At 43.7% G+C, this 17717-nt stretch overlaps 1 protein-coding gene and 1 long non-coding RNA gene across 2 annotated transcripts; one reads left to right on the forward strand and one right to left on the reverse strand.

The window, feature by feature from the left end:
• The first annotated feature begins 1969 nt into the window (after positions 1-1969).
• On the forward strand, positions 1970-3889 carry LOC124673898 (UDP-glucosyltransferase UGT13248-like). The gene is made up of 3 exons (XM_047209948.1): positions 1970-2680; positions 3052-3436; positions 3544-3889. Exons 1-3 carry the CDS (start codon positions 1985-1987, stop codon positions 3879-3881), a joined length of 1419 nt encoding a protein of 472 aa, XP_047065904.1. The 5' UTR covers positions 1970-1984; the 3' UTR covers positions 3882-3889.
• Positions 3890-7851: 3962 nt separating this feature from the next.
• LOC124675771 lies at positions 7852-10173 on the reverse strand. The gene is made up of 2 exons (XR_006993409.1): positions 10135-10173; positions 7852-8127 (listed from the first exon to the last, which is right to left on the reverse strand). It is a non-coding gene; the product is annotated as an uncharacterized LOC124675771 (long non-coding RNA).
• Positions 10174-17717: the final 7544 nt, after the last annotated feature.

Here is a 17717-nt window from a genome sequence, read left to right on the forward strand (position 1 = left end):
GGCGTGCTACGTCCCCGCGTGGCTTGCTCATTGCGTGGCGGTTGTGGCCAGTATTGGTCGGCACGGCGACGACAGGCGCGCAGTGGTGGCGGCGGCATCGCAAGCGCAAGAGGAGAATGAAATGGAGGTCGCGTGCGTGAAGGGCAGGAGAGAGAGAAATAAGAGAAAGACAAAGAGGTTGGGTTGACCAGCTGGGCCTATTGGGCCTGCTCGGTTGGACTAAATACCTCTCCGTACAAAGATGAGTAATTGGACCCCTAAACAAATACACGGCAATTGAGAATTTTTTTTGTTAAAATTTGTGCACCTAGTTATAGCTTATAGTAGTTAACAAAAACTTTGACTATGTTTGACGTGCGATAAGTAGTGTTAACCAAAACTTGAGTCTAGGGCAACAATTGGGAATAGCAAAAACCAGTAAAAAAACAAAACGAGTTACTTATAGGAATCGAATCGAATTTGTCAAAAAAAAAACAACAACAAAAAATCGAACTTGTCAACTTTTCCTGCCAAGAAACACCGATTGGGAAAACAACAACATATATATATATTATAAAATCAATTATACTCCGTATTATATATATATATATTAAAGTATATGATATAACATTTTGTGTCTTTTTTAAAAGTAGCTTTAGCCTTAATTAAATAAGATGGGAAATTTATCGCTGCAAAGCTGATCACCCATACGTTCATGGATAGTGGGGAAAAGCTCTGGCCCTTCACGGCGACTTCGTAGCCGCATGATTGCGAAGATATGGAAGGCACTGAGTAAAGAGTGTGAAAGAAAAATGGTTTGGCCCTCCCTGTAGTTTTCCATGGGTAGGCAACGCGAACCCTAGCGCAGTCACCACCATCCCCCTTCCCTCCCTAGCCGCCACCGGGTTAAGCCCGCGCGGTGCATTGGGCCATATGGGCTTTGGGCTCGGCGGGGCTTGGTGGGCCTAGTGTGCTCCTGCCGCAACGTTTGGACAGTTACTGCTGATGGTGATGGTGTTAGTTCTCTCCCGCGTTGTTCCCTCACTAATTTTTCTAACATTGGTATCAAAGCCAAAGGTTTGTCGTCATCGACCGCCGGCCATGGTCCATCGCCGGAGGAGAGATCTTGCGCATTGTTGCCTTGTCATGTTTACTGCGAAAGTCTACTGCACACATGCACACATGTGTTCGATCGTCTTGCATGCCCCATCAGATCGCATCGTCTTCGATGAAATCAACATCTGCTCCGTACTTTTGTCTTCGATGTCCAAATCTGTATGGACTATTAAGTGTACTAAACTCTAATGTCACTATGGACTATTAATTTTTTCTGAGGAATACTATTAAATAATTCAAAATATGGATTTCAATGTGAGGTCAATATGGATTGCTAAATATGAAGTGCAATGTCGGTATGGACTATTAAGTAACGCTAGTATACAATGTGGGTAAGTATGTATGAACTGCAATGTTAGTACGGTCTGTTGTGTTTATTCGTGTTTATAATTACAGGTTGTATATAATTGTTAAGTGAGTAATGATAAATTGTGGCACTTAGAAGTGCCCCAAAAGATATACATCTATTGGGACATTAGGAGAAGTGCCCTAATAGGTATACACATATTGGGACATTTAAGAAATGCCCCAGTAGATATAAAATTAGGGGCACTTCCGAAAAATGTCACAAATTGACTACTATTGGCCGCACTTTGACAAATACCACTAAGAGAAGTGCCCCTAATTCTATAACGTGGTGTAGTGCGTGGAATGTTACCCCCTGCAAATTTTACGGACAGAATGGGTTGCTCTGTTCCTGTCGTGAAATGATTCCCAGGCGCGCGTATGGTCCCGACTTGAAGCAGCTGCATCATGGAGCGATAAATCCACCACGAAGCAAACCTATCACAATTTTGACGATTCCGAAGAGAAACTTTACGCGCCATTCGATGCCTATGTACCCAATGAGGCTTTAGCAAACACCACCGGGAACACCAAAGAACCAAACATGGAGAGCACGCCGTCGGCCAACGCCAGCTCGAGCGTAGGCCCTGGTGGCGGTCATGGAGGTGCGAGCGTCCTAATGCTTGCGATGCCGGGGGCGCAGGGCCACGTCAATCCGATGCTCCAGTTCGGCCGCCGGCTCGCGTACCACGGCCTCCGCCCCACCCTCGTCACCAGCCACTACGTGCTCTCCACCACGCCGCCTCCGGGGGATCCCTTCCGCGTGGTCGCCATCTCCGACGGCTTCGACGCCGGCGGCAGTGCTTCGTCCCCGGACATGGCGGAGTACCTTTCCCAGCTGGAGGCCGTGGGGTCTGAGTCGCTGAGCGAGCTACTCGTGTCGGAGGCGCGTGAGGGGCGGCCCGTACGCGTGCTGGTTTACGACCCTCACCTGGCGTGGGCGGCGCGGGTGGCGCGCGCGGCCGGCGTGCCCACCGCGGCGTTCTTCTCCCAACCGTGTGCAGTGAACATCATTTACGGAGAGCTGTGGGCAGGGCGGCTGGCGCTGCCGGTGACGGACGGCCGCGAGTTGAACTCGAGAGGAGCGTTGGGCGTGGAGCTGGGGCCGGAGGACGTGCCGCCGTTCGCCGCAGTGCCGCAGTCGGAGCCGATGTTCCTTAAGGTCTCGGTCGGGCAGTTCGAAGGGCTGGAGGATGCCGATGACGTGCTCGTCAACTCATTCAGCGACATCGAGCCAACGGTGAGTCACACTCGGCAGCAATTCATTTGGTTTGCAAAAAAATGAAACGATGGTGAGTGAAATTCGTCTGCTCCATCACTTAATCTGCACACTGCCTGCATCAATCAATCATGGAACTTGCATGTTTTCTACGGCTAGTATTTTGGGAAGGAGCTAGGAACTAGGCATGGCGCACACACACATGTACCGTACCATGATCATAAGTCCACAACCCAACAATATCACCAAACATAGACGTGTTTGTGAAGCTACTAGTAGAAACCATATTGTAAGCAGCTAGCGTATAAATTTGCTCCAATCATTAGGATACATGCCTATACTTTCTCATTTCCTACAAGAAAATTGACATGTAGAATATGTTGATCGAGCAGGAAGCAAAATACATGGAGTCAACATGGAGAGCAAAGATGATAGGCCCGACATTGCCATCGTTCTACCTCAACGACCAGCGCTTGCCATCCAACAAATCTTATGGTTTCAACCTCTTCGGCGGTGATGAGTCGTGTATTGATTGGATGGAGAAGCAGAGCGTTAACTCGGTTGTGCTTGTATCCTATGGAACGTTCTCCCAGTATGATGTTGCCCAGTTAGAGGAGCTTGGGAATGGTCTATGCGATTCCGGGAAGCCTTTCATATGGGTTGTGAGATCCAAGGAGTCACATAAGTTGTCTGAAGAACTGAAGGCAAAGTGCGAGAAGGTAGGAATAATTGTTTCTTGGTGTCCACAACTTGCGGTTCTCGCACACAAAGCCATCGGTATGACATTTCAAAACTTATTTAAGGAGTCACATAAGTTATATCCTCTCTTTTTATAGACAAACATATTTAAAATGTGGATAAAGTCACTGTTAAATTCTATTTAGGTTGTTTTGTTACGCATTGTGGATGGAACTCGACACTAGAAGCAATTGTATGTGGTGTGCCTCTCGTTGGAATTCCGCATTGGGCAGACCAACCCACTATTGCAAAATACATGGAAAGTGCGTGGAGCATTGGTGTGCGCACACATCGTGGTGACAATGGTTGGCTAAAGAGGGATGAGATCGATAGATGCATCAAGAAAGTAATGGATGGTGAAAGGAAAGATGAATATAGAAGAAATGCTATGAAGTTGATGGAAATGGCCAAGCGGGCAACACAGGAAGGAGGAGGCTCAGACGGGAATATCATTGAATTTTCTACCAAGTATTCGTCAATTTGAATGTACACGAAATCAGTATTTACTTCAAAATAAGAAACTGCTTATGTAATTGCGATCCTATTATTTATATACTAGCTCATTTCTCTTACACTTATATAGTGTTATATTGTTACAATGATGCCAAAATTTTCGAATGTTAATTTACACCGGGTGAAAATTAGTTTAGATCTCTCTCACGAATATATCAAGAAAGTGGTTAACTTGGGCAAACATACCAATTAGTTTCTTTTCTTGGTATTCCTAACTTGCGGTTCTCGCACACAAAGCCATCGATATGCCATTTAAAAGTTCAACTTTCTTTCGTTTTTTTTATTGACAAACGTATTTAAAATGTGGATAAAAGTCGCAATTAAATTCTATTAAGGTTGTTTTATCATGCAATTGTATGTGGTGTGCCTTTCCTTGGAGTTCTTCAAATGGACATACCAGACCACTATTGCAAAATACGTGCAAAGTGCGTGGGGCATTGGTGTGCGCACACATAAGTTGTATAGAGAGGGGTGAGATATTTAGATCGATAGGTGCAGCGAGAAATTGATCCATGGTGAAAGAACATATGAATATAGATGAAATGATGTCTGATGGAAAAGTCTAAGCAGGCAGGAAGGAGGAAGCTCAGACAAGGATATCCTTGAATTTTCAACCAAGTATTCGTCAAACTTAATGTACACCAATTCAATATTTACTTTAAGATTAGAAACTAGCTTTATGTAATTGCAGTCCTGTTATTTGTATACTTCCACAGTGTTTTGGCACATGGGAGCATATGCTCCCTTTATTTTGAAATGCATGTTACATACATTTTGTAATTTCAAAAAATTGAAACGAAAAATTCAAACGTACATCTTCACGTGCTACATGCTCACAAAGTTATTTCATAAAAATCCGACTTGTCGTGTGACGTGTGTAAAAAAGACAATATACAATGCTGAAAATAAGGCTTTTCAGGAGATAAATTTTCTCTTTTTTACACAGACCACAAAACATATTGGTTCCTCGCGAAACTTGACGAACGTACGTATATTGTGGAGATGTACAAGTAGAATTTTTTGTCAAAATTTTTCGACATTTCAAAATATAATTTTTTTATAGAGGGAGCATATGCACCCGGGAGCCGAATTGAATTTCCGACTTCCACATGTCTTCTGTACTTATATAGTGTTCTATCGTAACAAGGATGTCGAAACTTTTCTATGTTAATTTACACCGCGTGAAAACATATTTTACATCTCTGTCTTGAATATATCTGGGAATTAGTGGTTAACTTGGGTGTACGTACAAATAAATAAAAGAAAATCCTACTAGAAGTATGTGCTTTGAGTTGGGCAATGTGAAATTTCGCAATAATATTACTTCTAACAAGAAAAAACTAATTCCAAATTCTTGCTGGTTATCATTGTGATTACATATTGGAACCTTGGGTGGTGCTAACTGTGTGTGGATACACATGATTCTATCGTCTCTAGGGGAATCCACTTGGATATTTTAGGCCAGGTTTTGTTCAACTAATATGACTGGAGGCATAGTAATAAGATTTGTATGGAATGAGTTGCAACCATTAGTCCTGCTGCGTGTTTGGTTGAGAATTGTCCTTGGTAGTTATTATTCGATCCTTAGAAAACCCTTGCAACAAATATGTCTGCGTCCATCAACCAATGTAGACTCCCGGATATGTAATCCTCTTTTAAAGATATGGTATGCTCAAAATGATGAGTTAGGAAGGAATAAGGACAAAAAGATACTACTAACATCCAAGGTGAAATTTTGTGGAGGAGGCTTGGTTCATATTTTTGATATCTTTATGGCTTAACATCCACGTCAACTTTTCTATCCGACCAAAGTTAAAGATCAATGGTCTCTATAGTTTTTATAGAACCTCCAATAGATGGAAGGAAAACCCAATGGAAGGAATATGGACAAGGACAAGAAGAAAGTCGAGGCGATCAGTTGAGAGAGAAATTTTTCTACAACACACCGTTATTTCTTGGTCTTTGTCGTAACACACCACCGAAACGTGTCTTTGCCTAGTATCATTATAATTTTACAGTGCGTTTGCCATAACACATTATATGCCAAAAACAGAAAATTGTTTATTTTATCATGAAATTAGTAGATTACCTATTAATTAAAATCAGACCGGTTTGGTTTTTTCCTTCTAATAATTGAAAAAACAGAAAACCAAACCTGGTTTTCTTCCGTGCACGTAGGTACGAAGGGGATTAAGAAGTCTTTATTGATCGATCAAGGACGAGCCCTACCAGGAACGTTCGTCCTGCATCTGTGCAGCCGTCGCCGTTCAGCTCCTCACCGCCGGCAGAGCACGCGTTCCTCCTTTCCATCAACACTCCTCTCCCCGCGTCATCTCTATCTCTCGTCCGCACCAATGGGGACCGGCCGCAGTGACGCAAGGTGCCGCCCTACCCAGAAGGGGTCGGGCCTTCGCCGGTGCCCTCGGTCGCTCTCACCGGCACCATCGCCAGCGCCCTCGGCCGCACCCGCCGGCGCCCTCGCACTGGAACGTGATCTGCCGGCGGCCATAGACGTCGAGAGTGCCTAGGTGCCTCAAGGGTCAAGGGTAAGTTTCTGTAAACAGACTGTATCATTTGCAGTAAACTGATGATACCAGCGTGTTTCACGAATATTTGTCCTAGTTAAGCACTAATCATTGGCACACAAATGATTTAATATTAGCTCACGTCTCATTTTTTTGATAAAGGGATATATTAATATTGAAAGATACCAATTACACCTAGCTTTAGCAACAACGCAACACCGTAATCACATGACGGATGCACACAACCAAAAAAGAGAAAAGAAAACTAAGAAACAAAAGTCCCGCTACAACATCCCACACCTAGCAAGAGCAATACATCCACCACCAAGACAACACCTAAAATGCAGACTCACCAAAAGCGACGCCTCCAGGAAGGGAACGGTGCATGATGTCTACGGGTGCTTCTATTCTTGTAGACAGTGTTGGGCCTCCAAGAGCAGAGGTTTGTAGAACAGCAGCAAGTTTCCCTTAAGTGGATCACCCAAGGTTTATCGAACTCAGGGAGGAAGAGGTCAAAGATATCCCTCTCATGCAACCCTGCAACCACAAAGCAAGAAGTCTCTTGTGTCCCCAACACACCTAATAGGTGCACTAGTTCGGCGAAGAGATAGTGAAATACAAGTGGTATGAATGAATATGAGCAGTAGTAACGGCGCCAGAAAAGTGCTTGCTGGCGTGCAGTTGATGGTAGTAATATTGCAGGAAGTAAACAAGCAGTAAAATAGTAAACAAGCAGCGATAGCAGTATTTAGGAACAAGGCCTAGGGATCATACTTTCACTAGTGGACACTCTCAACATTGATCACATAACAGAATAAATAGATAGATGCTAGACTCTACACCCTCTTGTTGGATGATGAACACCACTAACTGTGTAGGATTACACGAACCCTCAATGCCGGAGTTAACAAGCTCCACAATATTCAATGTTCATATTTAAATAACCTTAGAGTGCATAACAGATCAACATAACCAAACCAAGTACTAACATAGCATGCACACTGTCACCTTCACACTACGAAAGGAGGCATAGATCACATCAATACTATCATAGCAATAGTTAACTTCATAATCTACAAGAGATCACAATCATAGCCTATGCCAAGTACTACACGATGCACACACTGTCACCATTACGCCGTGCAGGAGGAATAAACTACTTTAATAACATCACTAGAGTAGCACACAGATAAATTGTGATACAAAACACATTGCAATCATAAGGCCTTGTTTACTCCTAGGGTATTTTCACCCCCTAGGGGTTTGGGGATGAGAGGGGATTGGGTGAAACCCCCCTTTCACCCAATCCCCAATTTTCCCCTAATTTCCCCTCATTTCCCCACACCCTCCCCCACAACCTCTAGTTACTTTATTTTTTTGGGATGAGAGGGGATATGAGAGGATTGAGATCACATAATAAAAACTCAATCTTTGCATACCAAGACGTGATAATGGACAATCAGTAAATTAAAAACCCCGTCTTTAACATAAACTCGGTGTCATGCAATTATGTTATGCAATCTTCTCGAACAAGAACACACACATAAATAAATGTCGACCCAACACACAAATAAATGTCGACCCAACAGATGAGCAACCACCGCCATAAACTCAGTGTCATGCAGTTTGAAGAACATTAGAAGTCATTGCCGCCGAACTCCGGAAACCGCGCCGCCGCCAGAGGATCTCCAGCTAGAAATACACGCAGAGGTAAAATTTAGTATTGATACATTGCTTACAGATAGTTCAATTGTATAGTAACTGCAACTAGGGAGCATCCTTATAATTTAAGGTAATTGTCAAAAGTAACAGAAGCTACGAAACAATAGAAAATTGATCAGTTTGACAGGTTATTCTTGCACAGTACTATAAATTTGAATCTCACAGCTGCATCCTTGGGCACTCAAACTGAAAAATGGCAAACAATTTTAGTGGTCAGGTTCATAGTTCAGACATGATTGAATTGACCAACACGGCAGGCTAGAGCGCCTCCCATATAAAATGATGCTACATATCGATCATAGTATTTTCTAGCTTTGTTTCAAATACAGTAGGATGTTCAGAAAATGGTTTCTAGTGACGTGAAACCTGACCTAGTGATCTCTCTGGATATTAAGAAAGGAATATGAATTTATAATATCTAGGAAATCTCAGTAGAGAAACATGATGTACTCACCAGCAAGTGATTGCATTCCAGAGCTAGAATGCACTCACCAGCACAGTGGCAAAAGGTCAAACTAAAAGAAATAGTAATTCTAGAAGCGTGCAATGGAAATGCAAACCAGACAATACAAAGTAGCATCAGGCATCATAACTTAACAGCGCTAGGCATCATACAAAAATGGTCAAGCATGGAGCTAGATGGAGCAGATGCAAAATCTGAATTCATCTTGAATAAATCCAGTATAGGCAAAACCAAGTGTGCTTTAGTGCCAGTATAGGCAAAACCAAGTGTGCTTTACTGACTGAAACTACCACATCACCGGTATGGCTAACTTTCAGAAGTTGTTCCCCTTGCTGTAGGTTGCTTTTGTGATAGTGCAATATTGGTAAAAGTAAGAACATGAACTCCTCGTCGTCTGAGGAAACTACTTAATCAACATGATTGAATCATATCTGAGGAAACTCCTACTCACGAAGTCTCGCTTTGCTGCAGGCCAAATGATTTGTTGCTAGGTGTATAATATGCACAGCAGACCATCACTAATCTACTGTAATGATTTCTTGATAACGTGCGCATATCAGACCATCACCATGGAGCTTCATAGCAAATGAACTACTACCATGCTGCATAGGATCATAATATCAGAAAATTGCTACAGGGGTATGCACAATTCAGCAGATAATTCAACCAGAGAATGTTTTTGGGTGAGATGGCCAATGTCCTAGTTACTAAACTATAAGCTGAAGTTTAGTTAAATCACACACAATATAGAATTGGCACCATGTATGTAAATTTAGGGATGTCAGGAAAGTATAAATGATCAAGAAACCTTAGTTATGTAGAGAACTGATGCAGTAATTAACCAGACATACTTTCAGCAAGAAAACAGCACAGCTTCTACCTCTCTCTCTCCAAAACCATAATAGTTCAGAAGTCTTTTACTTCAACATCATATTGCACAATCCTGAACCAGCTAGTTTTACATTTTCAGTATCAGTGTGTTGCAGTATACCAGATCAGGATGCCAGCTTGACAAGGTTACACAATAGCAATTTTCTACAGTGTGATGAACTAACAGGAAAAACACGTTTGCCACAGGGGTACAGGAGGATGCAATGATTCAAGAGCTTCCTCCAACTCTGAAATTTCCTTCCCAGCACCGTGGGACGATGGAGGAAACCAAGTTGCCCGATGAAACTAATTCGATGTTACTAGAATCTGGCCACTGATTCCGAACCCAGTCCTGGATCTGCGCCTCCTAGAACTTCTACTTCTTCATGGCCGACAAGTGTTGCATCTACCGCAAACAATCGTATACTAATGCCAGTATGTTTCATCGAACCCCCATATACTACTAGGACTACGAAACTGGCGGCCACAAATACTGATGGCGGAGTTCACCGTCCAGGTCCAGCGAACGGCGGAGCTCATCTTGTCGGATCCGCAAGCTTCCGGAGCTCCGTCGCGGACGGAGGCAACATCAATAAACCCTAGCTAGAGAGGAGGGGAAAGGGGGAGGAGGCGCGAGGACTCACCGGGACCAGTCGCCGGAGGAGGATCTCGTCAGCGTCGTCGGCGCCGTCTTGATCTGCTAGTTCTTTCCCCGCCGCCGCCGCCGTCGCCTTTCCCCGCCGCCTGTCGCCGCCGTTGAGTTGCCTCCGTCGCTTTGTTCCCCTTTTCACGACCGAAAACACGGGGTCGACCTCGTGGCTGAGAAAACCAGAGCGTGCAGCTTACCGGGTCGGGAAGATCTGGGATGGGCCGGGATGTTACCCAAAAAAACCAGAGAAGTAAACAGCCCATCGGGTAACTTTCGGGATTCGATCGTGGGCCGGTATTTTACCCTCCCAAACCCAAAAATACCAGACAAGTAAACAAGGCCTAAAGAGATATAAATAAGCACTTCACTATGCCATTCATAACAGTGAATAAGTATTCTGTGAAATATAGCCTAAGAGACCCACACGGTGCACACACTGTCACCTTTACACACGTGGGACAAGGAGTCTCCGGAGATCACATAAGTAAAACCCACTTGACTAGCATAATGACATCTAGATTACAAGCATCATCATATGAATCTCAATCATGTAAGGCAGCTCATGAGATTATTGTATTGAAGTACATAGGAGAGAGATGAACCACATAGCTACCGGTACAGCCCCGAGCCTCGATGGAGAACTACTCCCTCCTCATGGGAGACAGCAGCGGTGATGAAGATGGCGGTGGTGTTGATGGAGAAGCCTTCCGGGGCACTTCCCCGTCCCGGCGGCGTGCGGAACAGAGACTCCTGTCCCCCAGATCTTGGCTTCGCGATGGCGGCGGCTCTGGAAGGTTTCTCGTACCGTGGCTTTTCCGTATCGAGGTTTTAGGTCAGGGACCTTTATATAGGCGAAGAGGCGGAGTCGGAAGGTCGACGAGGCGGTGACACAACAGGGGGGCGCGGCCCAGGCCCTGGCCGCGCCGCCCTATCATCTGGGCCCACCAGGGCTCCCCTCTGGTGGCTCTCGGGTGTTCTGGAAGCTTCGTGGAAAAATAGGATGCTCGGGCATTGATTTCGTCCGATTCCGAGAATATTTCCTTACTAGGATTTCGGAACCAAAAACAGCAGAAAACAGGAACTGGCCCTTCGGCATCTCGTCAATAGGTTAGTTCCGGAAAACGCATAAATATGACATAAAGTATGCATAAAACATGTAGATATCATCAATAATGTAGCATGGAACATAAGAAATTATAGATACGTTTGAGACGTATCAAGCATCCCCAAGCTTAGTTCCTGCTCGTCCCGAGCAGGTAAACGATAACAAAGATAATTTCTGGAGTGACATGCCATCATAACCTTGATCATACTATTGTAAGCATATGTAATGAATGCAGCGATCAAAACAATGGTAATGACATGAGTAAACAAATGAATCATAAAGCAAAGACTTTTCATGAATAGTACTTTCAAGACAAGCATCAATAAGTCTTGCATAAGAGTTAACTCATAAAGCAATAAATTCATAGTAAAGGTATTGAAGCAACACAAAGGAAGATTAAGTTTCAGCGGTTGCTTTCAACTTGTAACATGTGTATCTCATGGATATTGTCAACATAGAGTAATATAACAAGTGCAATATGCAAGTATGTAGGAATCAATGCACAGTTCACACAAGTGTTTGCTTCTTGAGGTGGAGAGGGATAGGTGAACTGACTCAACACAAAAGTAAAAGAAAGGTCCTTCAAAGAGGAAAGCATCGATTGCTATATTTGTGGTAGAGCTTTTATTTTGAAAACATGAAACAATTTTGTCAACGGTAGTAATAAAGCATATGTATCATGTAAATTATATCTTACAAGTTGCAAGCCTCATGCATAGTATACTAGTAGTGCCCGCACCTTGTCCTAATTAGCTCGGATTACCAGGATTATCATCGCAATACACATGTTTTAACCAAGTGTCACAAAGGGGTACCTCTATGCCGCATGTACAAAGGTCTAAGGAGAAAGCTCGCATTTGGATTTCTCGCTTTTCATTATTCTCAACTTAGACATCCATACCAGGACAACATAGACAACAGATAATGGACTCCTCTTTAATGCATAAGCATGTAGCAACAATTGATGTTCTCATATGAGATTGAGGATATATGTCCAAAACTGAAACTTCCACCATGATTCATGGCTTTAGTTAGCGGCCCAATGTTCTTCTCTAACATTATGCATGCTCTAACCATTTAATGAGTGGTAAATCTCCCTTACTTCAGACAAGACGGACATGCATAGCAACTCACATGATATTCAACAAAGAGTTGATGGCGTCCCCAGGAGCATGGTTATCGCACAACAAGCAACTTAATAAGAGATAAAGTGCATAAGTACATATTCAATACCACAATAGTTTTTAAGGCTATTTTGTCCCATGAGCTATATATTGCAAAGGCGAATGATGGAAATTTTAAAGGTAGCACTCAAGCAATTTACTTTGGAATGGCGGAGAAATACCATGTAGTAGGTAGGTATGGTGGACACAAATGGCATAGTGGTTGGCTCAAGGATTTTGAATGCATGAGAAGTATTCCCTCTCGATACAAGGCTTAGGCTAGCAAGGTTATTTGAAACAAACACAAGGATGAACCGGTGCAGCAAAACTCACATAAAAGACATATTGTAAACATTATAAGACTCTACACCGTCTTCCTTGTTGTTCAAACTCTTTACTAGAAATTATCTAGACCTTAGAGAGACCAATTATGCAAACCAAATTTAGCAAGCTCTATGTATTTCTTCATTAATAGGTGCAAAGTATATGATGCAAGAGCTTAAACATGAGCACAACAATTTCCAAGTATCAAATTATTCAAGACATTTTAGAATTACTACATGTAGCATTTCCCGATTCCAACGATATAACAATTTAACGAAGAAGATTCAACCTTCGCCATGAATACTATGAGTAAAGCCTAAGGACATATTTGTCCATATGCAACAGCGGAGCGTGTCTCTCTCCCACACAATGAATGCTAGGATCCATTTTATTCAAACAAAAACAAAAATAAAAACAAACCGACGCTCCAAGCAAAGCACATAAGATGTGATGGAATAAAAATATAGTTTCAGGGGAGGAACCTGATAATGTTGTCGATGAAGAAGGGGATGCCTTGGGCATCCCCAAGCTTAGATGCTTGAGTCTTCTTGAAATATGCAGGGATGAACCACCGGGGCATCCCCAAGCTTAGACTCTTCACTCTTCTTGATCATAGTATATCATCCTCCTCTCTTGACCCTTGAAAACTTCCTCCACACCAAACTCGAAACAAACTCATTAGAGGGTTAGTGCATAATAAAAATTCACATGTTCAGAGGTGACACAATCATTCTTAACACTTCTGGACATTGCCCAAAGCTACTGGACATTAATGGATCAAAGAAATTCATCCAACATAGCAAAAGAGGCAATGCGAAATAAAAGGCAGAATCTGTCAAAACAGAACAGTTCGTAAAGACGAATTTTAAAATGGCACCAGACTTGCTCAGATGAAAATGCCCAAATTGAATGAAAGTTGCGTACATATCTGTGGATCAAGCACGTAAATTGGCAGATTTTTCTGAGTTACCTACAGAGAGGCAGGTCGAAATTCGTGACAGCAAGAAATCTGTTTCTGCGCAGTAATCCAAATCTAGTATTGACTTTACTATCAAAGACTTTACTTGGCACAACAATGCAACAAAATTAAGATAAGGAGAGGTTGCTACAGTAGTAACAACTTCCAAGACACAAATACAAAATAAAAGTACTGTAACAAAATAAACACATGGGTTATCTCCCAAGAAGTGCTTTCTTTATAGCCATTAAGATGGGCTCAGCAGTTTTAATGATGCACTCGCAAGAAATAGTAGTTGAACCAAAAGAGAGCATCAAGAGGCAAATTCAAAACAAATTTAAGTCTAACATGCTTTCTATGAAAAGGAATCTTGTAAATAAACAAGTTCATGAAGAGCAAAGTAACAAGCATAGGAAGATAGAACAAGTGTAGCTTCAAAAATTTCAGCACATAGAGAGGTGTTTTAGTAACATGAAAATTTCTACAACCATATTTTCCTCTCTCATAATAACTTTCAGTAGCAACATGAGCAAACTCAACAATATAACTATCACATAAAGCATTCTTATCATGAGTCTCATGCATAAAATTATTACTCTCCACATAGGCATAATCAATTTTATTAGTTGTAGTGGGAGCAAATTCAACAAAGTAGCTATCATTATTATTCTCATCATCAAATATAGGAGGCATATTGTAATCATAATCAAATTTATCCTCCATAACAGGCGGTACTAAAAGACCAATATCATTATAATCATCATAAATAGGAGGCAAAGTATCATCAAAGTAAATTTTCTCCTCAATGCTTGGGGGACTAAAAATATCATGCTCATCAAAGCCAGCTTCCCCAAGCTTAGAATTTTCCATATCATTAGCAACAATGGTGTTCAAAGCGTTCATACTAATATGTTCCATAGGTTTTTTAATTTTCGCATCAAACCATCCATGTCTTAAATCAGGAAATAGAATAAGAAGCTCATTGTTGTCCATTATGCCTAACTAGTGTAAACAAGAAACAAAAAGATGCAATTGCAGGATCTAAAGGAAATAGCTTCGAGCACACACACAACGGCAACGAGAAAAGTACTTTACCCGGTACCCGAGTATGAGTGCCTTTTACCTTTCCTCCCCGACAACGGCGCCGTGAAAAGTGCTTGATGTCTACGGGTGCTTCTATTCTTGTAGACAGTGTTGGGCCTCCAAGAGCGAGAGGTTTGTAGAACAGCAGCAAGTTTCCCTTAAGTGGATCACCCAAGGTTTATCGAACTCGGGGAGGAAGAGGTCAAAGATATCCCTCTCATGCAACCCTGCAACCACAAAGCAAGAAGTCTCTTGTGTCCCCAACACACCTAATAGGTGCACTAGTTCGGCGAAGAGATAGTGAAATACAAGTGGTATGAATGAATATGAGCAGTAGTAACGGCGCCAGAAAAGTGCTTGCTGGCGTGCAGTTGATGGTAGTAATATTGCAGGAAGTAAACAAGTAGTAAAACAGTAAACAAGCAGCGATAGCAGTATTTAGGAACAAGGCCTAGGGATCATACTTTCACTAGTGGACACTCTCAACATTGATCACATAACAGAATAAATAGATAGATGCTAGACTCTACACCCTCTTGTTGGATGATGAACACCACTAAGCGTGTAGGATTACACGAACCCTCAATGCCGGAGTTAACAAGCTCCACAATATTCAATGTTCATATTTAAATAACCTTAGAGTGCATAACAGATCAACATAACCAAACCAAGTACTAACATAGCATGCACACTGTCACCTTCACACTACGAAAGGAGGCATAGATCACATCAATACTATCATAGCAATAGTTAACTTCATAATCTACAAGAGATCACAATCATAGCCTACGCCAAGTACTACACGATGCACACACTGTCACCATTACGCCGTGCGGGAGGAATAAACTACTTTAATAACATCACTAGAGTAGCACAGAGATAAATTGTGATACAAAACACATTGCAATCATAAAGAGATATAAATAAGCACTTCACTATGCCATTCATAACAGTGAATAAGTATTCTGTGAAATATAGCCTAAGAGACCCACACGGTGCACACACTGTCACCTTTACACACGTGGGACAAGGAGTCTCCGGAGATCACATAAGTAAAACCCACTTGACTAGCATAATGACATCTAGATTACAAGCATCATCATATGAATCTCAATCATGTAAGGCAGCTCATGAGATTATTGTATTGAAGTACATAGGAGAGAGATGAACCACATAGCTACCGGTACAGCCCCGAGCCTCGATGGAGAACTACTCCCTCCTCATGGGAGACAGCAGCGGTGATGAAGATGGCGGTGGTGTTGATGGAGAAGCCTTCCGGGGGCACTTCCCCGTCCCGGCGGCGTGCCGGACGGAGACTCCTGTCCCCGGATCTTGGCTTCGCGATGGCGGCGGCTCCGGAAGGTTTCTCGTACTCGTGGCTTTTCCGTATCGAGGTTTTAGGTCAGGGACCTTTATATAGGCGAAGAGGCGGTGTCAGAAGGTCGACGAGGCGGTGACACAACAGGGGGCGCGGCCCGGGCCCCGGCCGCGCCGCCCTATCATCCGGGCCCACCGGGGCTCCTCCGGTGGCTCTCGGGTGTTCCGGAAGCTTCGTGGAAAAATAGGATGCTGGGCATTGATTTTGTCCGATTCCGAGAATATTTCCTTACTAGGATTTCTGGAACCAAAAACAGCAGAAAACAGGACTGGCCCTTCGGCATCTCGTCAATAGGTTAGTTCCGGAAAACGCATAAATATGACATAAAGTATGCATAAAACATGTAGATATCATCAATAATGTGGCATGGAACATAAGAAATTATAGATACGTTTGAGACGTATCAGTGCACCAGCGATGTCGTCGCCCGACCAAAGATCTTAGGTTTTCACCCTGAAGATAGTCCCCGCTCTCAAATCAATGCCTCTAATAGATCCCGCACCCCTCCCTCCTGAAACCCTAACGGCCTCCCGCCGCCGCAGCCGGTGGCGCCACCGGGCAAAGACCACGGGGCGTGGTGGCGGCCTTTCCTCGTGGCGCGCAGCGGACGGTGGCCGGGATCTTCCATCGACGCTGCGGCGGCGGCCCCCCGTGTCGTTGCCTATTCGACGGTACCTCGGAGGAGGGATCCTCACGAGGGGGAGAAGAAGTAGGGGCCATAGGGCGGAGTGCGCTCGGGACGGTGGTACGCGATTTACCCAGCTTCGGAACACCTGCACGAGGACAGGGCCTACTGCTGCTTGTCTGGAATTATCTGGGCGCTTTCGCGTTGTTACAATGAGTTGTGGTTGTGCCTCTAGGGCTCCCGGGATCCGGCTTATAAAGGCGCACGGATCTAGGGTTTACACGGAGAGTCCTAGCCGGAATATAAGTTGCCTAACTACGGTACAATAGCTTGCCGTGTACGTCAAGGATCCGTCTTCCTTCGAGAAGGTGCTGGATCCGGATACTTCATGGGCCTTCACGGATCCGGCCTCCTTCGTAGGTCGGTTGAGATCCGGCTTCCTGCTCCTGGACTGGACTTCATCCTTCAGGATCTACAGCAACTGGGCCGCCCGATGGGCCACATGCCACATCACCATCTGTGGGCCACCCGGGCTTGCCGGATCTAGGCCATGCCGTTGATATACCCATAAAGTATACCCACAACAGTAGCCCCCGAAGTTCTCCGAGATTCCTCATTCCTCCGACTTCATTCAACTCGGATCCGAAGAGAATCTTGAAGAGCTTCAAAACTTTACTTGTTTCCGGCATCATCTATTCGGAAAACTTCCTTTCTTCTGGATCGGCAATGTAACGGAGATCCCACTTTTCCCGCGCGCAACTTCCTTTTTTCCCGCACTAAATTTTCGGAGATGCGAATCTTCAACCGGAAATTTCGGGAGCGCATAGTTAAGTTACCTCCACGTCATTTTACCGTTTTTGACCTAATACACGCGTCAATCATCTGACGGCGTGACCGTTCCGTTCCTACCGTCAGATCCGGATCACGAATCTCCGCGCGAGG

This window comes from Lolium rigidum, chromosome 7 (assembly GCF_022539505.1).
Source record: "Lolium rigidum isolate FL_2022 chromosome 7, APGP_CSIRO_Lrig_0.1, whole genome shotgun sequence".
Lineage (NCBI taxonomy): Eukaryota > Viridiplantae > Streptophyta > Magnoliopsida > Poales > Poaceae > Lolium > Lolium rigidum.